The sequence below is a fragment of the Delphinapterus leucas genome, chromosome 1 (genome assembly GCF_059928025.1).
Source record: "Delphinapterus leucas isolate spDelLeu-1000000601 "Yukka" chromosome 1, BTC_Dleu_Yukka2, whole genome shotgun sequence".
Taxonomy (NCBI): domain Eukaryota; kingdom Metazoa; phylum Chordata; class Mammalia; order Artiodactyla; family Monodontidae; genus Delphinapterus; species Delphinapterus leucas.
This window is the reverse complement of record NC_143129.1, coordinates 152,706,624-152,730,295: the sequence shown is the minus strand read 5'-3', so window position 1 is coordinate 152,730,295 and position 23,672 is coordinate 152,706,624. Positions and strand designations below refer to the sequence as shown.

General features: G+C 38.3%; 1 protein-coding gene across 2 annotated transcripts in view; it reads left to right on the top strand.

The window, feature by feature from the left end:
- Nucleotides 1–23,672, top strand: part of MAST2 (microtubule associated serine/threonine kinase 2) — a 203,645-nt gene that overhangs the window by 31,781 nt on the left and 148,192 nt on the right. For both annotated transcript variants that reach the window (XM_022575586.3, XM_022575583.3), the window contains exon 3: nt 1,452–1,594. In XM_022575586.3, the coding sequence (XP_022431294.2) occupies nt 1,452–1,594 (143 nt within the window). The remainder of the gene's footprint in view (nt 1–1,451; nt 1,595–23,672) is intronic.

Sequence of the window (23,672 nt, the reverse complement as noted above, 5' to 3'; positions counted from 1 at the left end):
AGGGGACTTCGCTGGTGGCTCAGTGGTTAAGAATCCTCCTGCCAGTGCAGGGGACACAGGTTCGAGCCCTGGTCCAGGAATATCCCACATGCCAAGGAGCAACCAAGCCCGTGTGCCACAACTGAGCCTGCACTCTGGAGCCCGCGAACCAAGGTACTGAACCTGTGTGCCACAACTACTGAAGCCCGTGCACCTAGAGCCCATGCTCCACAACAAGAGAAGCCACCGCAATGAGTAGCCCCCGCTCGCCGCAACTAGAGAAAGCCTGCGCACAGCAATGAAGACCCAACTCAGCCAAAATAAATAAATAAATAAATAAATTAAAAAAAAAAAGTGTGGCTTAGGACTTCCCTGGTGGTCCAGTGGTTAAGACTCCGCCCTTCCCCTGCAGGGGGCGCAGGTTCCATTGCTGGTTAGGGAACTAAGATCCCACATGCTATGTGGCGCCGCCAAAAACAAAAAACCAAAACAAAACAAGCAAAAAGTGTGACTTAATTCTTTAAACAGTAGGGAGTCATGAGAAGGGAATGACGTGACCATGTTTGTTCTGATGAGATCACTAGCAGCAACGTGAGAATGGTGTGAGGGGAGTTGAAATGGGACTTGAACCTCAGGTAGAAAGTCATTGTAATTCTAGATGCTCAGTCTTTATAAGTGATTTTCTTGTAGTCTGTCAGTGGGATTAAGGCAGTTGGTCAACCTGGACTGAACACATGGAGCCTGGCAAGAATAGTATATATTCAGTGTCTGTCTTCTGGAAACCTAAGGGCCAAATTTGTCTAGGAAAAGCTGTCAGCTCCACTCTTATTGCATTGAGTTGGTGAGAAACTAGGTGGGATGGAAGGGACTAGAAAACTCCTAGCCTGCTAGGTTGGGTGTCAGGGTTGGGCCCTGGCATGATGGTGGATATTACAGAGAATTTATTTTTTTTAATTATTTAATTTATTTTGGCTGCGCCAGGTCTTAGTTGCGGCATGCATGCAGAGTTCCCTGGCCAGGGATTGAACCCAGGCCCTGTGCTTTGGAAGCGTGGAGTCTTACCCATTGCACCACCAGGGAAGTCCCTACAGAGAATTTAAAATAGTCATCAACTCAGTTCAGTATTCCACTTGGCATTTCTCACCACTACCAATATAGTTGGAAATTTTAGAGGGCTGCAGATTCTAAAATGGATGTGGAGGGACTTCACTTTGTTTTGGATCAAAGTACTTAAAAAAAATATATTTATTTACTTATTTATTTGGCTGTGCTGGGTCTTAGTTGCAGCATGTGGGATCTAGTTCCCTGACCAGAGATCGAACCTGGGCCCCCGGAATTGGGAGGGTGGAGTCTTAACCACTGGACCACCAGGGAAGTCCCTGGATCAATGTACTTGTAATCCACTTGATATCATTGTATTTTTTCATTTGTTAATTAATAATTTGTTAATTTTCCAAACCTTGTTGTTGAAGGTAAGCAGCTGCTCCCCTTGTCTGGCAGTGTACATAGCAGTGTGGGACAGGTGACTTGGCAGTCTTCAGGAGAAGCATCAAACCTGGTTCGAATGAGGAATCAGTCCCTCGGACAGTCTGCGCCTTCTCTGACTGCTGGTTTGGTAAGTGTTAGTACAGATGGTCCCTTGCTCCATGAACAAATTCTTGGTTGTCATTCGTCATTATTGCATCTATTATTTTCCTTTTTAGGGTTTGGCTAGTTTCATTTCTCAAAGCGAAGAATGGAAAAGAATGGAATTTAATAGACTGTATTCTGATTGCTCTCATGCTGTCACTGGTACTGATTATATAATGAGAGTCAAGAAGACTCAATATGATTCTAACTTTAATGAATAAATTTCCTGAGAAGGAGCTTTCTTATAGAAATGATTCTAAATCTTGTGAAGTTGTGTTGCTTCTGTGTACAGCTCTGTGGTATACATATTTAGTACATGAAGATAGGGAACATGTTTTGCACATAGTAGGCAGTTCAGTATATACTGGGTGAAAAGAATGAGACTTTCCTTTGTCTAGACTTTGTATAGTAGACAGGACCTAACAGAGGTTACACTGTGTAGTCTGGGCAGGTTGTTTTCTGCCTATTATTGCATCTTGTACCCTTTTACCCTCAGTGGCCCTGCCTCTTTACTTAGGGGACCCATTAACTTTCTGCTGATCTCACACTCTTCCCTCTAAATGTAGGACAAGGCACACGGTAATTTGCAGGGTACAATAACAGAAGCTTGTTCCCGTTAAAATAATCTTATCTACTCTTTGGGACCATAAATCTTTTGGGTTGGCACATAGGGAGTAGAAAGTTTTGTCCATTTGTCCATCCTGGGAAGTGGGGATAGGGGAAGAAGTCTGTGACTTTTAGGCCACAGGGACCATCAGGGTCATTTGTGGAACTTCCCCAACTTTTTATCTTTTTTATTTATTTATTTATTTTATTTTTGGCTGCGTTGGGTCTTTGTTGCTGCACGTGGGCTTTTCTCTGGTTGTGAGCAGCGGCTGCTCTTCATTGCGGTGCGCGGGCTCCTCATTGCGGTGGCTTCTCTTGTTGTGGAACACGGGCTCTAGGTGCGCGGGCTTAAAAGTATGTGCAGCATGCGGACTCAGTAGTTGTGGCACGTGGGCTTTAGAACGCAGGCTCAGTAGTTGTGGTGCATGGGCTTAGTTGCTCTGCGGCATGTGGGATCTTCCCGGACCAGGGCTCGAACCCATGTCCCCTGCATTGGCAGGCAGATTCTTAACCACTGTGCCGCCCAGGAAGCCCCCAACTTTTTATCTTGAAAATATCAAACCTACAGAAAAATGGAAAGAATGGTACAGTGTATACCCAATTAAGCTTGCTTAGATTGACCAATTTTGTTGTAACTTTACATTTTGCCACATTTTGTTTAATCTGTGTGTATGTATATATTTTTTTCCTGAAGATTTCAAAGCAAGTAACAGACGTTATGCTACCTCCCTCTTAAGTATTTCTCCTAACATCAAAGACAGTCTCCTAAATAACCACAATATATAGTGGACCCTTGAACACCACTGGTTTGAACTGGGTGGGCCCACTTATGTGTGGATTTTTCCCAATAGTAAATGCTAGTACTATAGGATCCATGATTGGTTGAATCCTGGGATGCAGAACTGTAGATAGGGAGGGCCAACTGTAAGTTTATACTTGGATTTTCCACTACATGGAGGGGTGGGGAGGGTTTGGGAGATGTCAGCACCTCTAACCCCTGCATTGTTCAAGGGTCACCTGTATTGTCAGATCCAAGAAGTTTAATATCAATTCAATATAAAAACCATATTCAAATTTCCCTACTTGTTTTCAGCATGTCTATTAAAGCCCCATCTCTCCCCTCTTTAACATCTGGAACTTAAAAAAAAAAAATCCATGTACCATCATAGAGATTTTGATCCAGTGGGTCTGGGGTGGTCCCAGGCATCTGTATTTTCTTTAAAGCATTATACCTACTTCTAGATGCACTCTTTTGAGAACTACTGCCACTAAGGTAAAGTTGAATGTTTCATTTTAAGGTGGTTTGTTGCAGAGGAAATTCTTGGACCGAGTTTGCTGAATTCCTAGCTTAGGCCAACTGAAGTAGAATATTCCTGAATTAATTTTTTTTTTTAAAGCTTATTGAGACATAATTCACATATGATAAAATTCACTCATTTAAACCGTACAATTCAGTGATTTTTAGTATATTCATAGATACATGCAGCCATCACTGGAGTCAATTTTAGAACATTTTCATCATTTCAGAAAGAATTCCTATACCCTTTAGCTATCACCTTCATATTTTCACATCTCCTTAGCCTTATGTAACCATTAATATACTTCCTGCCTCCATAGATTTACCTGTACTGTACATTTCATATAAATTGAGCCTTATACTATGTGACCTTTTGTAACTAGCTTCTTTCACTTAGGACGATGTTTTCAAGGTCCATCCATTGTGTAGCATGTATTAGTATGTCATTCCTTTTTACTCCTGAATAATATTGCATTGTATGGATATGCCATGTTTTGTCTATCTGTTTGTCAGTGGATGGACATTTGGGTTGTTTCTTCCTTTAGACTATTATGAATAATGCTGCTATGAACATTTGTTTACAATTTTCACATGGACAGTTTTCATTTTTCTTGTGAGTGGAATTGCTGGGTCATATGGTAATTGTTTAAATGTAGCAGTGTTTGATAAACTGCAGTGTATGAGGTTTTTGGTTTCTTCACATTGTCATCAACATTTGCTATTATTTGTCTTGTTTTAGCCATCCTAGGGGTCTGAAGTGGTATCTGTGGTTTTGGTTTGTGTTTTCCTAATGACTAATGACATTGATCATCTTTTCATGTGATTATTGGCCCTTTGTATGTCTTCTTTGAAGAAATGTCTATTCAGACTCTGCCCATTTAAAAAATTGGGTTATTTGTCTTTTTTATATACGGATTTGTAAAATCATTACTTCTTTAGACCTGAATCCCATTACTTCTTTCCTCCCAGGGATCTGCCTTTTGTTTCCTCCTGTGCCTTTCTTTCCTGAGCTATTTGCTTACTTATAGTAACCTCAGCTAGTTCCTCCTTTTCCATTCTCCTACTCAAGGATTTCCAGTTGGGTATTTTATGTTTGGTGGCACATTTGATAGTATCGAATACTTTTCCTGCTTTGACTTACTTTACACTGAATATACCTCGATGCCACCCCAGCTTCTGGCTGTGGCATTTCTGAAAAATCTGTCCTATAATGTATTCTTGTTGTTAATAGAGTTATGGCCCTATATAGTCCATAGACCCAGCCTCCAGAGAATTTTTGGGTCAAAAAGATTCACATAATAACAACAAAAAACAATGTAAAAGTAACATAACAACACTTAATAGAATGTTAATTATGACTTAAAGGAACTAAGGAGACAAGAATTGTGCTGTGTATAATTATTGGGGAGATAATTTGCAGGAGGTTAGATTTGACCAGACTCTGGAGAATGGATAGCCAAAAGCCTTAATGTAGCAAATACTTTCATTTTGATGACATCTACGTGATTGTGTTTATGAGGAGACTTTTTTCTTCTCCCTTGTTTTCTAGTATCTATTGAGAAGATTTCTCTGAAGGCCCATCTTCCCCATATATATAGTGACAATGATTCCAATTAGTGGTTTCCAGAGCATGTATAAAAAGGATCATACAATCATACTACTATATTGTATGTTACTAGGGATAGGGAAAAACTTAGGTGACGTCTTGTCCAAGATTAATTATTAATCTTAAGATATATGTACATACATATGTCTTAGGGAACTGCTGACCCAAACCGCCCACCTTGGCCAGGCACAATGATAACCGCTTGTGTGAATTGTCTCACAACAGGAGGTTCTGATAAAGAACTAGGTGCTGCCACCCAAAAACTAACCAGGAGAATTTGGGAGGGGCCTAAAGGAGGGAGGACACGCCAGCCCATAGTATGTCTTGTAAAACTAACCCGGAAGAATTCGGGAAGGGCCAAAAGGAGGAGGGAGGAGACGATATGTGCTGCCAGCCTCCCAGAAACCCTCACACTTGGATCCATCTTGGCTGAGAGATGTGCAAGCCACCAGAAGGACCCTGAGTCAGACCAAATAGGAGCCAAGCAAGATGATTGGCCAGGGACAACTGGAAGCTAACCCCATTGCTATAAAACCTGAGACTGTGAGCTCTGTGGCAGAGCAGTTCTCCTGGGTTCCCTTATCCTGCTGCTCTCCGCCCGGGCACCCCTTCCCAATAAAGTCTCTTGCTTTGTCAGCACATGTGTCTCCTCAGACAATTCATTTCCAAGTGTTAGACAAGAGCCCACTCTCGGGCTGTGGAAGGGGTCCCCCTTCCTGCAACATATATACATATCCTTTTATGATATAAATTATAATATATGATATATATAAGATATTTACATGTATATCTTAAAATACATATATAAGATTGTATGTATATAATCTTTAAAATAAGGTTAGTTCCTTCTTTGCTTTCTCATGAATATGTCAAGTAGTATCTGCAACTTTGATCTTTGTCTGTGACTCGCTCCATCTGTTTATTCTTCCTCTCTGTTCCCCTAAACCGATTCTTCGGTTGTTCCCTGTCTTGTTAAATAGCACCATGACCCACCCCACTCCCCGCCCCAGTAGTAGAAAGCTAGAGACCTAGAAGTCTGTTTTGACTCCTCCTCTGCCCTTACTCTATCCCCATCCAATCACCCATCAAATCCTAGCTCCCAACATCTCTGAGTGGTTCTACTTTTTTTCACGAGAGATGTGGCCCAGTTTAAGCCACATTTGCAGTCTCTTGGATCATTGTTGGGGCCTCGTTACTGTTAACCCTGTATTCATTCTTCTTCCTTTCCAACCACTCTCCACTCTAAAGTCTATTCTTTCAAAACCGCAAATCTGATATGTCTATTCTTACTTTTTTCTTTTAGTTTTATCTTCTAAAATTTTCATTTGGTTAATATTTATCCAGCCGTAATGTTTAAAATCTTTCCATAGCTTCCTATAACAATTATTATAAAATATAGTAACAAGTAATTATTGAGTGGATGAGTTTTCATTGACATTAGCAAATTGGGAATGAGGCATTAGAGACAGAGACCACAGATGGAAAGATTAGGCTTGGATGCTTTTTCTCTGAAATCAGTCTGTTGGATTCAAGTAATTTGGTACAATTCACTGGTTAGGTTGACCTAACCAGTGAATTGTACCAAATATTGACATTTTAATAGGAGGGCTGTAAATCCCAAGAATCTTTTAATTGATAGTGTTTGACTAATTCTCCAAATATACTTTTGGGATTCTTTCTTTACTTTATTGGCAGACATGGCCTTCACAGGAATGATGGCTTTATAGGACTGATCATTTGCAAGGAATGGCTCTTTCCATCATCATGTTCCTAGTTGACATGTAGCATTGTATCTCCTACATAGTAGGCAATGTATAATTACTTACTGAAGGAGTAAAGCACTTTTGGAATACCTTCACTAATGTTATAGCTGGTTGGATTAATACTTGTTTGAAGTATAATGTCCACAAAAGAAGGTTGATTTGGGCTTCCCTGGTGGCGCAGTGGTTGAGAGTCCGCCTGCCGATGCAGGGGGCACAGGTTCGTGCCCCGGTCCGGGAAGATCCCACATGCCGCGGAGCGGCTGGGCCCGTGAGCCATGGCCGCTGAGCCTGCGCGTCCGGAGCCTGTGCTCTGCAACGGGAGAGGCCACAACAGTGAGAGGCCCGCGTACCGCAAAAAAAAAAAAAAAAAAAAAAAGGTTGATTTAATGTGTTAGTACCAGCCTGAAATGATGTCACACAGACCTCTATCCTTGTCTTAATTCATTTTAATCAATATCTTGGATAAAGACACTGAAGAAATTGCTTATCACATATGCATCAGTATCCCATGCTGATGACATGTTGAATGTTAAATTCAGTCAGAGCCTTACAAATAGAAATGATGATTCAAGAAGAACCAGCAAAATAAGGTTTAACAGAGAGAAAAGTAACCTTTGAAAAGCCCAAAGCTCAAAACTGGATTGAAATTTGAATTAAAGTCAAGTTCCAAGACATTTTCATCACTGTAAAAGGAAAACCTTTATCCATTAAGCATTCACTGTCCATTTTAACTTCATCCCAGGCCTGGTAACTACCAATCTGTATTCTGTCTCCATGGATTACCTATTTTGGATATTTCTTATGAATGGAATCACACGGTATGTGGTCTGTGTCTGGCTTCTTTTATTTAGCATAATGTTTTTGAGGTTTATCCATATTGTAGCATGTATCAGTACTTTGTTCCTTTTTATGGCTGAATATGATCCCATCGAATGGATATACCACACTGTGTTTATCCATTCATCAGTTGATGGACATTTGGGTTGTTTCCACCTTTTGGTTATTGTGAGTAATGTTACTGTGAGCATTCATGTTCAAGTATTTCTTTGAGTTCCTGGTTTCAGTTCTTTGGAGTATATACCTTCCTTCCTGGGAGTAGAATTGCTGAGTCGTATGGTAATTCTGTTTATTTTTTTGAGGAACCAATAAGCTGTTTTCCACAATGGATGCATCATTTGGCATCCCTATCTACAGTGTGTGAGGGTTCCATTTTTTCTGTATATTTGCCAAAACATTTTATTTTTTAAAATTAATTAATTAATTAACGGCTGCATTTGGTCTTCGTTGCTGTGTGCAGGCTTTCTCTAGTTGTGGTGAGCAGGGGCTACTCTTCGTTGTGGTGCCTGGGCGTCTCATTGCGGTGGCTTCTCTTGTGGAGAACTGACTCTAGGTGCGCGGGCTTCATTAGTTGTGGCTCGTGGGCTTCAGTAGTTGTGGCTTGTGGGCCCTAGAGCGCAGGCTCAGTAGTTGTGTCTCATGGGCTTAGTTGCTCTGTGACATGTGGGATCTTCCTGGAGCAGGGCTTGAACCGGTGTCCTCTACATTGGCAGGTGGATTCTTAACCACTGTACCACCAGGGAAGCCCCGCCAATACATTTTATTTTCTGTTTTTGTTGTTGTTGTTTTTTGTTTTTTTAAAATTATAGCTATCCTAGTGGGTATTAAGTGGTATCTCATTGTGGCTTTGAGTATTATTGTGTGGGGATTTTTCTTTTTTTGGCTGTGCTGTGCAGCATGTGGGATCTTAGTTCCCCAACCAGGGATTGAGCCTGTGCCTCTTGCAGTGGAAGCATGGAATCCTAACCACTGGACTGCCAGGGAATTCCCTATTATTGTATTTTTAACATAGTAATATTTCAGAACTTTTTCGAAGTGACATATTTGGGGTATGCCTTTGAAGGAATTAAGAATCCAAGATACTACTTACAACCTTTTCCCATACTTTTTAACTCTTATGATTATTTTTTAATTTTGACATATGAGTTCAGAGAGAAACACCATGGATATTTGTTTTGCCTACTTCTATGTTACAGAGATTCCAAACTCAGCAACTTCCCCTTTCAGGCTTACCTTTCTGCAGCTGTAACTTTTTGCCTTTTCTACTGTGAAAGTTGGAGATATCTATATTTATCTCTTAATTAGGTTTATTGAGGTATAATTTTCATAGAATAAAGTTCACCCATTTTAAGTGTGCAATTCGATGAGTTTTCAAAATGTTCCCTTGTATCCCTTTGCAGTTTGTTCTTTCCCGAGTCCCAGCCCTTGGCAACCATTGACCTGCTTTATGTCACTGTGGTTTTTTTTGTCTTTTCCAGAATTTCATATAAATGGAATCATACAGTATGTAATATTTTGTGTTTGACTTCTTTCACTTAGCATAATGGTTTTGAGATTCATCCACACTGTTTTGAGTATCAGTAGTTCCTTTTTGATTGCTGAAAGTGTTCCATTGGCCTGGGTATGTCAGACTTTGTTTATTCACCACTTGATGATCATTTGGATTGTTTTTTGTTTTTTTTTTTTTGCGGTACACGGGCCTCTCACTGCTGTGGCCTCTCCCCTCGCGGAGCACAGGCTCCGGACATGCAGGCTCAGCGGCCATGGCTCACAGGCATAGCCGCTCCGCGGCATGTGGGATCTTCCCGGACCGGGGCACGAACCCATGTCCCCTGCATCAGCAGGTGGACTCTCAACCACTGCGCCACCAGGGAAGCCCTTGGATTGTTTTTTGTTTTTGCCTATTACGGAGAAAGCTGCTATGAAAGTTTGTGTACAAGTATTTGTGTGGACTTAGGCTTTCATTTTTGCTGGATAAATACCTAGGAATGAGATTCCTGGGATGTATGATAAGTGTATGCTTATCTCAATGAGGAACTGGCATTTTTGTATTTCCACCAGCAGGTGTTCCACATCCTTTTCAGTACTAGGTATTATCATTTTAATTTTAGCTGGTCTAATGGGTGTGTAGGGATATCTCGTTGTGGTTTTAATTTGCATATCCCTGATGACTAATGAGGTTGAACTGCTTTTTATGTGCTTGTTTGACATGTATATGTGTGTGTGTGTGTGTGTGTGTGTGTGTGTATTCTATGGTGAATTACCTGTTCAAATCTTCTGTCCTTTAAAAAATTTTAGGTTGTTTGTCTTCTTATTTTTGAGTCTTAAGAGTTCTTTGTATATTCTGAATACAAGTTATATATTTGATATACACTTTCTAAATATTTCTCCCTGTCTGTGGCTCATGTTTTCATTTTCTTATCACTGTTTTACATCAAAATCTGTTTATAAAAATGTGCAAAAATCATCTGTATTTCTCTATACTAACAATGAAATTGAAATTTAGAAATCATTACTATTTATAATAGCTTACAAATATGAAATAATTAACGATAAATTTAAAAAAATTATTTGCAAGACCAGTACATTTTAAACTACAAAACATTACTGAGAGAGATTAAAGAATACTTAAATATATGGAAAATATGATATGTTCATGGATTGGAAGACTCAATAACATTAAGATATAAATTCTTCTATTGATCTATAGATTCAATTCAGTTCCAATCAAAACCCAAGCAGGACTTTTCAGAAAGTGAAAAGATGATTTAAAGTTTATATTGAAATGCAAAGGGCCTAAAATAACCAAAACAATATTGAAAAAGGCCGAAGTTGGAGGAATCGCCCCACCTGATTTTATGAGTGTCTGTAAGGGTACAGTAATCAAGACATTGTGATATTGGTGTAAAGATAGACACACGAATCATTGGAACAGAATAGAAAGTTCAGAAATAGACAAATATGCAAGGTAATTTGATGGGGAAAAAATAGTCATTTCAACAAATGGTGCTAGAACAGTTTACATGGAAAAAAAAATGAACCTTGATCCTTACCCCATGCTATATACAAAACTTAACTTGAAATGGATAATTACCCAAATGTAAGAGCTAAAATTATAAAACATGTATAGGAAAACTGGAGAAAATTTTTGTGATTTTGGGTGAGGCAAAGGTTTCTTAGAACATAAAAGGCACAAGCCGTAAGAGGGAAGAATTTTCACTTTATCAAATAGTATAAATGAGTGAAGTGTTCAATTTAGTAAGAATTATAAGAGTTTAGGTCTAAAAAAGTGCATTCAGTGCCTATTGACTTGAGAATTGCTCTCCTTTCCACTCTTGGTTTCTTCTTTTTTGCAAGAGGAGCGTGTTTCTAATGCCACCTAGTGTTTTTTCAAAGGTATGAGAATAATGTTTCATAAGAGATTTTTTTTTTTGAGGTACGTGGGCCTCTCACTGTTGTGGCCTCTCCCGTTGCGGAGCGCAGGCTCCGGATGCGCAGGCTCAGCGGCCATGGCTCACGGGCCCAGCCGCTCCGCGGCATGTGGGATCTTCCCGGACCGGGGAACGAACTCGTGTCCCCTGCATCGGCAGGCGGACTCTCAGTCACTGCGCCACCAGGGAAGCCCCATAAGAGATTTTTTTTTTTTTTTTCTTTCCCATAAGAGATTTTAAAATAAAAGTTGGGAGATTTTCATGAGATTGAAAAGAATATTAGAAGCCTAGTTGCTTGTTCTCAAGAACATCCTTAAGTGAGAAGCAAAAGAATAGGCTAATTATTTTGCCTGAACAAATTCAGAGATGAATTTTGTAAACATTTTTATCATATCTTTTTTGATAATTTGTAAAGAATGTAAGTTGTACAATTTTAAAAGTAGTGCCTTCCATATTTAAAAAAATTTTTTTTCATCATTTTATCTTATTTTTAAATTAATTATTTATTTATTTTGGCCACACCACGCAGCATGTAGGATCTTAGTTCCCCATCCAGGCATCGAACCCATGCTCCTGCATTGGAAGCACAGAGTCTTAACCACTGGACCACCAGAAAAGTCCCCTTCCATATTTTAAAAAAGCATTTAAAATTAAAAAAATTTTTAGATAAATTGGTTGATTGATTAGGACTACTGAAAAACATCTTATTGAATTTGTTGAGGGTTAGAATACATGACATACATGACAATGTTTATGCAAGTTTTTCATTAAGAAAGATAGTGTTATTAAATCACCAGTTAAAAGTTATAGCTACAGGTTTTGTTCTGTTTTGTTTTTGTTTTAAATCTTTTACAGAAAGTCTTTTAATCGGACCATTAATGTATATTGCTATGTATAAGTGTAATTAACAGTGCTGAGGAAAGATTGCAAAGTATTGATATTTGTACATTCTATCATGTAAACAAAATAGAAATCCTGGAGATATTTGAGTTGGGATAGAGAACTAATGTTTACTAGACCCTGTACCTAGGTTTTTTTTACATATATTCTTCTTTATTTCTCAGGAACATAAATTTTCTTTTTGTGAGGTAGACATAATTATCCTCTTTTACAGGTGAGGAAATTCAGGTCTGCAGAATGAATTTGTGCATTCATTCCACAAATATTTATGAAGTACCCACTATGTATCACCACTGTACTGGGTGCTCAGAATACAACGATGAACAAAATAAAGTTAAGTACTTTGCTGTAGGATAGTGGGTGAATGTTAGAGTACGGATTCAAAACCAGGTCTGACTCTGAGGTCTATTTCAAGACTTGTAAGTAAGTGGAGAGGCACGTCTTTAGCAAGTTGGGTGATTTGAATTGCACTTTTTTGCTGGACTTACTGATACTCAATTTTCTCAGCTGCTCAGGTATTGAAGATTTTGATCAGGATTACATATAGGGAAAGTTTTACTTGGTTTTGATTACATAAAAATTTCTTTGAGTTAAAAAGACTTTCTCGTCTTTAGAGTATGCAAATAAGTTGAAAATACATTTAATTTTATTCCACATAAAATGGTTTTGGCTGGAAAAAGAACAGACAAATTATGATATTATAATAAAGAGATATAGGCAGGATGTAGTGAAATGGCAACATGTACATAGTACCTTCTCCTTAATAATAACCTGGTGCTGTTACCAACCCTAGGCCTGAAAGGGTGAGGGGAAGAAGTGATCCTTGGAACTTGGAGACAGAGGAGGCTATGTATAGAAAGTGACCTGACAGTTGGCATGACTTGTGGTAGTGTGATGCAGCCTGCCTAACACAACCCTGCAGTGACCAACCCAGGAGAATGAATCTCCTCCACTCTCTCCCTTACCCTCAGTTCTTTCTCTGACCTCTTGCTGGTGCTACCTATTGGCTGAACCCATCTGGACAGAAGAGGGCAAGGGAACCTGTTGACATAGTTCATAATGAGCCTGCATTTGGGGTACAGTGAATGATCTGGAGGGGCAAATGGATGATATACTGTACATCTTGCAAATATTTTAAACATTGAGCTTATTTATACATAGTTTTGACTATGAATTATGTTAAATCATGTTGCAGTTTTATTCAAAGCACTGCTAATTCTTTTTTTTCCATAAACCTGTTTTTGAGAGTGTCTTCATCCCAGAAACCATCTCTTGTAGTTCAGAAATTCCGTCATTCTACAGTGCTCTGGTTCATTAAAATACATGTAAATATAGCATTTACTGTACCTTAATTTTAAGTTTGTGTATGTAAAAATATAAGTTCTTTTAAAAAATAATATATAGTAGCAAATAGCAGTTATTCTGTAAACTTTTCATTTAACAAATTCTGTTTTCAAATGGGAAATCAAAGAACTTGATATGACTCTTGGAACCTTATGTGGAATTGCATATATTGTTCCTTTTGCTTAGATTGTTCAGTCAACTTCTGTGCATCTTTTAAGATCCAGTTCAATGATTCCCTCCATTGTGAAGTCTTCTGTGACTCCCTCATCTTGAACAGTTGTTAAACTTTATATGTACCACAATTAAACCTTATACAACCTTTATTACTATATATAGGGGGTAGACTCCAAGAATGTGAATGAAGGTAGAGTGCTTAAACTAGTTGCCACCATTAGAAGATGCTTGCTTTGTACAAATTACTTAAGTTCTCTGTAATGCTTTCCCTTTTGTAAAATGGGAATAAAAATTATCTAAAATAGTTATCTCTTTTTGTCTTAAGTATTAAATGAATTTTTATATGGAAAGTTCTTAGAACAATGCTTGGAAACTCTAGGAAATATTAGATGATATGATTATTGTGTAAATTTTCTCTCATCTGATAGTCTTTGAGCACGTGTTTCTCTTTACACCTGGACTGCAGAGCATAGCACAAAGCATAGCATGTAGTGGGTTCTCTGTAAACATTTGCAAAATGAATCGGTTTTGAGTGTTCTGATATTCTTATTGTTTTTAACACAATCTCTAAAATTCTGAATAATTGTTTTACTGTAAGGGTTATGAAGATTGCTTTCAAAGTCCTCTCCATGAACATGTCTATTTTCTTTTTTCTCATAGGGTTAACGTTTGTAAATATTTGCTGGGAATCTTGGTAGAGGATCCCATCTATCACTAGATTATATACTTCTTGACAGCAAGGTTCGTTTCTTACAAAACTTTCCCCCCATTCACTGCTCCCTGCAACAGCTATCTAACATAATATTTGATGTTTGTATGTAATAGTTGAGTCCACAAGCGTTAGGTGAAAATCACTTTTTCTAAAAATTATCTACTTATGGTGTATGACTCAGGTCTTTTTTCTTTTTTAAGCTTCCAAGTGAGTGAGTTGTCATTCTGCATTTTTGCAGTGTGTCTTTTCTTATCTTAGAATATCTAGAGTACAGGGCTGGTTCAAGCATATGTGCATACTGGTAACCTTGAAAGGGGGGAATGTTAAGAAAGAGTAGCGTGCAGAAAAGATTTAACAAGGCCTGAGACTGCTGTCCTTGAAAAAGCCTGCATGCAAGATTGGCCATTGGTTAGCATTTGGGAACTTGAACTGTAAACTGTTTCTTACACTGATAAAGCTTTCCCTAAATGATGAGAGTGACTGACTGTGTCTAGACTATACAATGTGAATACCTGCTTTCCTGGAGGCCTGGAATTTTGGTATGTAGTAGGCAGAGTGTGCCTGTGTAAGCAGCTCCAATAAAAACTTAAGAGCACTGAGTCTGATGAACTTCGCTGGTAGATTGCATTCCATGTGTGTTATCAAAATTTGTTGCTGGAGGAATTGAATGTGTCCTGTGTATCTCCACTGGGAGAGAACTCTTGAAGGCTTGCCTCTGGTTTCCTCTGAACTTCATCATGCCCCTTTTCCCTTTGCTGATTTTGTTTTGTTTCCTTTTTCTGTAATAAATTTTAGTCAGGAGTACAAGTATATTGTTGGACCTGGGGGTGACCTTGGGGGCCCCTGACAAAGGTAGCCGCCTTTGAAGGGCTTGTGGAAATGGCCAAAGGTAGCTCCCCAGATTTACATTAATGGTTGGGGTTGAAGATTGTTTTATGTGTAATTAACTTTAGGTCATTTCATAGCACCTGAGACTGAGCCATCTTTTCCTGTACCACTATTTGCCCCAGAACTGGCATTATTTGCTTTTTACCCTGAGGATGGCATTGCTTCTGCCATGTCCTTGGTTTTTTTTTTTTAGTATATAATTAATTCTTACCTCTTTGAATCTTGAGTTCTTTTCTTCTTTTTAATATTTATTTAATTTATTTATTTGGTTGCGCTGGGTCTTAGTTGTGGCAGGTGGGTTCCTTAGTTGCGGCACACGGGCTCCTTAGCTGTGGCATGCAAACTCTTAGTTGCGACATGCATGTGGGATCTAGTTCCCTGACCAGGGATCGAACCTGGGCCCCCTGCATTGGGAGCGTGGAGTCTTAACCACTGCACCACTAGGGAGGTCCCTCCTCCTGTTTTTTTATGGCACATAAAACAGATTGAAAGAGCTGGGCTCTCTTTTCTTGGTCTGTTACCTCTTTGCAGCATATCTTATTTTCATTATTTTTATTCAGTTAATTTTATATATATGGCCACTATGTTGAAGTATTATGCTGGGAGCTGTGGCTGATAAAAAAGAAGAATAAGATACAACTCTTAAGCTGCCTCTGTTTCTTTCTTTTTTTTCTGTACTTGTCCCAAGCTTAGTATAACCCTTTTCTGTTTTTCCTTTGTTTGTCTCAGGATTTCCTGATTGATATTTTCTGTTTGTGAATACATTTAACAGTTTTCTTAGGCAGTTTAAAAAAAAACTGTCCTGGAATGTCCATCTTATATCCCCATACTTGCAAAATTGTTCTGTGCCACGTAAAATGACACATTTTAGAGCCCATGGTTGTGTGTGTGTGTGTGTGTGTGTAATCATGATTTATTACTGTGTTAAGTGAGGGAGACTTGTAGGAAGAATTGTGACTTAAAATATTCCATCAGTGTTTAACTTATGAAATAAGCATGTTTATAACAATGCAAGCACTGATAGGTCAAACTGAACTTGTGTTAGTCCAATTGGTTCTGTGATCTATATGAAACTAATATGCATATTTCAGCCTATGCTACTTATTACATAGAGGCATGTTTTCATCTGTTGTAGAACCTGTGAAATAATCTTGCTCTACAGAATGTTATAAAGTTAGAGGTAAATTGACCAAAGTACTCATTCTCTAAGCAGAGAGCTATAAAAGGGAGATAACATAATATAATTATAATTTTGAGGATAATATGTAGATTTGCATTTAAATTAGGTTAATGGTATCTTTGGGCTTTTAGGGTCCCTTCCTAAATCTCAACTGGTTTAGGTTAGTATTGAGAAATACTATATCCACATATTGTCTGGATTTTTATTCATTCAGCAAACATGTTTTTAGTGCTCACATGGTGTCAGGATTTGAGTTGAATGCTGGAGAAAATAAGACACAGAAGGCATTGTCCTTGTTCTCAGAGAACTAAATAATAATTGCTGTATAATTGTTATAATAGAAAACTGTGTGAGGCATAGTTTGGACACAATAGGTAGTGATCAGTTCTGGATGTGGGTGGGAATTAAAAGCTTAATAGTGATAATGCTTGAGCTGGATTTTAAAGGATGATTAGAAATGATCAAAGGATGGTAGAAGTTGTCTGTGAGGCAATAAATAACTTTTTCTAGGGAATGAAAGAAAACTTCATGGAAGAGGTAGTGTTTGAGCTAGACCTGGATGGATAAGTTTTAGAGATAAAAAGCTTTGGGCAGAGAGAAGGCCTTTCTGGAGTAGGGAACATGAAATAAAGGTATGGTTGTCTAAAATCATAGAAATAGCAAATAGTTCATTTTGGCTGGAGTATAGAGCTTATATACTCATATTATATGGCAGTCAGTGTGCCTTCTTCTGGCTGCATCTTATTAAATAAAACAGACATTGTCCCTGTCTTCATGGAGCCTAAGGGAAGGAGTGAAGTGATAGATAAGGTTGTGAACAGTAGGTTGGGTAAATTGGATTAAAGAGCAAAGGAGTTTGGATGTTAAGGGAGGCATCAGGACCTCAGTTTTAAGTAGTGGGGAGCCCTTGAGGATTAACAAACTGGTTGAGAATTTTGATTAGGGCACTAGAGAGAAATGGGTTGGAGGGGGTCTTTTGTGTAGAGGTGATTGTTTGCAGATAAAAAAAGTGGGAGGGTGGTTGATGAGGAGAGGGAGAGGGAGGGAGATCAGTGTAAAGTGCTCAGAGAGTGTTTTCTGACTGAATGAGGGTCTTTGTATCTGCCCGTGTTCTTTACTCTCTGTGTACATCTCTTGCTTTCCTCATCAGTTGTTTCTTTCACCTTTCCCCATTTTATTTACCCTTATTCTGACTCCTTAATTGGCTTGTTTATGAAAAACGTTTCAGATTTTTTCTGGAACTAGAGATCTAATAGTTATCCTCTGCTTAGAAGCCTCCAATGATTATTAAAATTACAAAGACTTGATAGATCTCACAGAGTGATTTCATTAATCAAAAAAAACAAAAAACCCCCCAAACCCCACAAGATTATGGGAGCCAGGGCAGGCCTAGGGAGTGGAAAAAAGAGCTCGTTTGGCCATGTCTAATTTGAGGGATCTATTGCCAGTAAGAATTGTTTTTAGAGCTCAGGAAATTTGTGCTAGAGATAGAGCTTCAAGAGGCAAAGAATCATCAGTATGAAATGGTAGTTGAAGCTATGAATGTGGATGAGTTCACTTGAGAACATTGAAGGATTAAAAAAGAGACAGACCTTTAGGGGAGCCACTCTTCTGTTAGATGAGGATTGCCTTTAGGACAGGTATCGTGTCTTTCTAAATTTAATAAACCTTTTTGACTCTTCTGTGCCAGTTTGTTGTGCCCGGTGCTGGGTGCACAGAGAAGAATGAGATACAGTCTTTGTGCTTAGCAAGATCCCAGGCTTTTAGGACAAAGAGAGTTGTGTAGTGAACAGTGCAGAGCAGAAGGTGCTATAGGGGAGGGAGAGAAACTGCTGTTGAGTTTTGCATTTTCAGTAACTATTCCATTATGTGTCACTCTGTGTGATTAGGAGGTTAAGTTTTTTGCTCTTTTTTAAAGCAGTGTAATTGATTTGTGAACGTTTTATATTGCTCTGTTTTAAAGAAGAAAACAACTAGTCCTTTCAACAGGTTAGTTGCTTTATATGTATGTTGTCCTTGATTATAATTTTTCTATAGACTACTAGTATTAAATGGGGTAAAAAGATGCTTGCCACTATGCTTTCAATGAAAATGCCTGGAGAATTAATTATGAGCAGGAAGATTTATATCAAAACAAATCATATAGTTTCTCTAAATGAGTGATAAGAATTGCCTCCCCTTCCTCCTATTCAAGAAATATAATTATAAATCAGCATTGATGCAGTTATAGAGCTGTAAATGGCAATGAAAGATTAATGTTATTATCAACACTGTCAAAGAACTATAGTGTTTAAAACGTATTTTGCTACAAATAATGAGTCTGGGTGTTTTGTTTACCTGGTAGGATTGTATGGAATTGTGGTCTGTGTGCTCTGTACTGTGACTTTTGATCTGCGTTTCAGAATGCTGGGATTAGGAGCATCTCTGTCTAACAAAACTTTTTACAAGACATTTTATCTTGTCTTCTATAGTAGTTTAGTTTAGGTTCCTGATTATGAATGCAAATGTAAATTGCTGTATTGTGCCTATTAAAGGAATTGATGAGCATCTGATCTAGCCTTATCATTCTGAACAATAGTAGTTCTCATTATAAGCTTATGATGGCAGTGTGTTAGCTGCATTGTATTAAAGGGCCTCAGCTGTCTTCCTTCAGCAGCACAATTATTGATGTCAATGAGAAGCATGGCTCATTGGCATTTTAGGATATTAGTTTCATGGAGAAAAGAATAGTACTTTGAACATAGGATGCAAAATCCTCTTTGTGCTTAAAATGCATTAAAAAAACTCTTTTAGATTCATACATGATGTTATTCTACTTGGTACTTGCCTGCTGAAGTAAATAATCAGAGATCAGCTAAAGAATAGTCATATCCTTCCCATAGAAGTAATTTGTGGGAGATATTAACTAGTATTTCCACATCAACTAGCGTTTTTTATAGCAGGGCCAATTTGGAAGGGGTCATTTACTGCATGATTAAAAATAATAACATTTGTTGAATGCATCCTGTGTGCTGGGGACTATGCTGAGTATTTGAAATGGATTAGCTTTATTTAATCCTTATACCAACCCTATGAAATAGACATGATTACTCAATCAATGTATAAATTGAGGAAGTGGAGGCTTAAAAGTGGGTAACTTGCCCAAGTTCACACAGATGGTTCATGATAGAAGTATGGTTTGAATCCAGATCTCTCTTTTTGTAGAATGAATGCTGTTAATCTCTCTGATGATGTTTCTTATTATTTTGTAATCACTATATTTGGGAAGTTTCTCTCTTGGTTTCACTTGAACCACTTTTGTTGAGAAATTATAGAGAAACCTCTCCTTCAGTGTTGTCTGACAACTCCCTTTTCTCATCCAAAACCAGACAAAAAATTGAATGTTAGAGCAGGATAAATTTAACTGGACATTCTGTATTTTTATTTGCTAAACCTAGCAATCCTAAACAGGGAGGGACCTCAGAACAGTAGACTTCTTTTTTAACAGTTGTGGTATTGGTTCCCAAACTTTGCTGCACATCGAAATTATCTGGGAATCTTCAAAATACTGACACCTGGCTCCTGATCTCAGACATTCAAATATAATTGGTGTGGGATGTGACCTGGGGATCAGGATTTTGGAAAGCTCAGGTTGATTGTAATGTGCAGCAGAGTTTGGGAACCACTGAGATGTGGGAAACTCAAGGTTTTAAGGGACTTCTAAAAATCCCTATACAATGTTTTTTCATCTTTTCCTCTCTTGGCAGATATTAAACATGCTGTAATAAATATCCATATTCATATATTCTTAAATGTTGACGCTTCCCTCTCTCTAGAATAGATCCTCTAAAATGGAGTTGCTGGATCAAAGGTTATATGCATATTTTATTTTAATAGGTATTATTGTTTTTAACAGTTTACTTTCTACCAGCAATATGTGAATATACCTGTTTTCTTGCATTTCTCTAAGTTATTAGATATTAAAACTCTTGTAATTTTTGCCACACTGTTATTTATTTATTTAAAAATTTTTATTTATTTAATTTATTTATTTTTGGCTGCATTGGGTCTTCGTTGCTGTGCACGGGCTTTCTCTAGTTGCGGTGAGTGGGGGCTACTCTCCGTTGTGGTGTGCGGGCTTCTCACTGTGGTGGCTTCTCTTGTTGCAGAGCACAGGCTCTAGGCGCACGGGCTTCAGTAGTTGTAGCACACAGGCTTAGTTGCTCCGCGGCATGTGGGATCTTCCCGGACCAGGGCTCGAACCCGTGTCCCCTGCAGTGGCAGGCGGATTCTTAACCACTGTGCCACCAGGAAAGCCGGCATACTGTATTATTAACTCTGTTTTATAAATGAAGAAGCTGTGAGGTAGTATGAATATATCACTCAAGATGATTATTGTTAACAAGTAGTGGATTGGGATTCTTTTGTTTCTGATTCCAGTGGTTTCTCTGTTATATCACAAATGCCTATACAAAGTGTACTTTTCCTATTATTTTATTATCTCAAGAGAGTCTCAGAACATTCCTTGGCATCAGTTGGACAAGGTTATGTGATTATGATAATATTGGTATTTGCTACTGACTGGAATTTTCTAATTAGTTTATCTCTGTATAGGCAGCTTTTTTTTTTTCTTAATGAAGATGTTTTCAGTCCTTAGAGGCAGTGTTCAGAAGTTAGAGAATGAATCTAGGGAGGAGTCAAGACATCATGTAAAAGTGTAAAAAGGTAGGGATTTTTTCCCCCTCAAAACCAGATTTCATTGGATAAAAATTCCAAATGATAGAGTGAGTATAAATGGGTTTAAATATTGTATAAAATTCTAGTTATGCATGTTTTTCTGCTCTTGGCATGGGCTTGAGTCTTTGAAAGCGGAAAAGAAGATGATTTCATTTAGTAATGTAAAAGGCTATACAGTTTATTTAAGAGCTCACACTGCTAGAAAGACAGTTTCTTCACGTTTTCACTCTGATGCTCAGGAAGCTCACAAAGTATTTCCCACCTTTCTTCATTCAGAAGCACCTAACACAGGCTTAGTTGCTCTGCGGCATGTGGGATTTTCCCAGACCAGGGCTCGAACCCATGCTCGAACTTTGTCAGCTCTCTAGTCTGTGGTTTTACATATGGAAGAGTTAGAAAGTAATACTCTTCTCAAGAAGAAAGTGGTGGTCGGGGTCCAACCTTCAACAATTTGAAGGTTGTTACTAGTGAGGGTGGAATGTAGGGAACCTTTATAACTCTTCAGAAGCAAATTAGTTAGGAGAATGGAATTTTAACATGTCAAGTGATAGACTTGTTCCTTCTCTAGTATTCTTCATCTTATAAAGGGTGCCACAATCTTGGTAAAAGATGGCATCCTTGATTGTTTTATTTTTCCACCTCATGTTCAGTCCAAGAGCTAGTCTAGTTGGCTCTCTGTATGGAATACACTCTAAATCTGTGTATTTGCCTTCTCCCCACCCTGCCTGCCAAGCCTAATTGCTAGAACCCCTAGTACAAGTCCCCACTTCTCTAGTCTGAACTGTTCCAGTAGCTTCTTATGTGATTTCTCTGCATTCCCTTGACCTCCTTACAAATCATTCTCCACAAAGTAGTCAGTACATTAAGAAAAATTTTAAGAAATTTTTTAAAAAAGTAGTGCATTAAAAAAAATGTATATCAGATTATGTCATTCCCTTGCTTAAAATTACCCAGTGGCTTCCCATTATACAAACAGTAAACTCTAAACTCCTTATCATGGCCTACCAAGTTACTATATGATCTGGTCCCTGCCTACTTCTCTGAACTCATCTTATGCAACAAACCCCTTCTTACTATATTCCAACAGTGTTAGTCTTCTTTCTGCATAATGGACATTGCAAGCTTGTTCCCACCACAAAGCCTTTGCAGGTTATTTTCCCTATAGCTATTATGCACTTTAGCCTGATCTTTTCATGACTGAGTCTCTCTTTCAAGTTTTATCTCAAATGTCATTATTCCTCCCCCATCACACATTGTTTTCTTCGTGGCGTTTAACGGTGTGTATGTATGTATGTATTTACTTGTTTATTTGAAAAAAATTCTTAACTTGTTTTGTTGCATCTTTACATTTGGAAACTAGTATAGGATCTTACTCTGGATTTGGGAAGCTTTTGAATTTTATATATTAAAGGCATTTTATTAAAATAATCTGTTTATGCAGACTATCATGGCATGCTTGAGGATTTCTGATTTTTGCCGTGTTCACTAATATCCTGACAGCTCTGCTTGGTGGAAGGACAGATCAGAAGTGATGGGAGATTTTGTTCTTTGATGAACAGTGCAAACTATCTTTTTTTTTGGCGGTACGCGGGCCTCTCACTGTTGTGGCCTCTCCCGTTGCAGAGCACAGGCTCCGGACGCGCAGGCTCAGCGGCCATGGCTCACGGGCCCAGCCGCTCCGCGGCATGTGGGATCTTCCCGGACCGGGGCACGAACCCGTGTCCCCTACATTGGCAGGTGGACTCTCAACCACTGCGCCACCCAGGAAGCCCCTATCTTTGAGTCTTCCTTATTTTGAACATTTTGCAACACCAACTATGTATGACACTTACTTTGGTTAAGCTTGGGATTTTAAAGACTTAGAACCATTCTGTAAGATGAATATTTTAATAGGTATTTTAATTAATTAAAGTAATTAGTAAATAAGATTTTAACTTAAGCTATTTGAACTGTTTTGGCTGCTCACATTAATACTCATTAGATTAAACAATGTTTGAAGGTAATTTATGCTCCTTATAAAAATAACTCATGCAATAGGGTATCTTAAAATGAGGAGTGTAGGGATGGATGTCAGAATGCCAGTGTTAAAGAGTAAATAGAGAACTTTCAGCAATATGGCAGACCAACCTAAAGCTTATAGGTTTTATGTCTATGATTTATTTTGAGTTAATTTTAATATATAATGTGAGATATGGATTTATGTTCATACTTTTTTGCTTGTCGACATCGGTTGTTCCAACGCTGTTGAAAGGACTGTCCTTTTTTACTAAATTGCTTTGCACCTTTGTCAAAAATCAATGGACATATATGTGTGGGCCTCTTCCCAGATCTTTATTCTGTTCCACTGATCTATTTGTCTGTCTTGATGCCAGTATCACACTGTTTAATTATGGTAGCTTTATAATAAGTCTGGAAGCCAGGTAGTATAAGACCTACAACTTTGTTCTTTCTTATAGTTGATTTAGCAATTCTCGGTCCTTTGCATTTCCATTTGAATTTTAGAATCAACTTGTAAATTTCTAAACAAACAAAACAAAGCGAAACAAAACCCAAACCCCAAAAGCCCCAAAACCTGCTAGGATTTTGATTAGGACTGCATTGAATCTACAG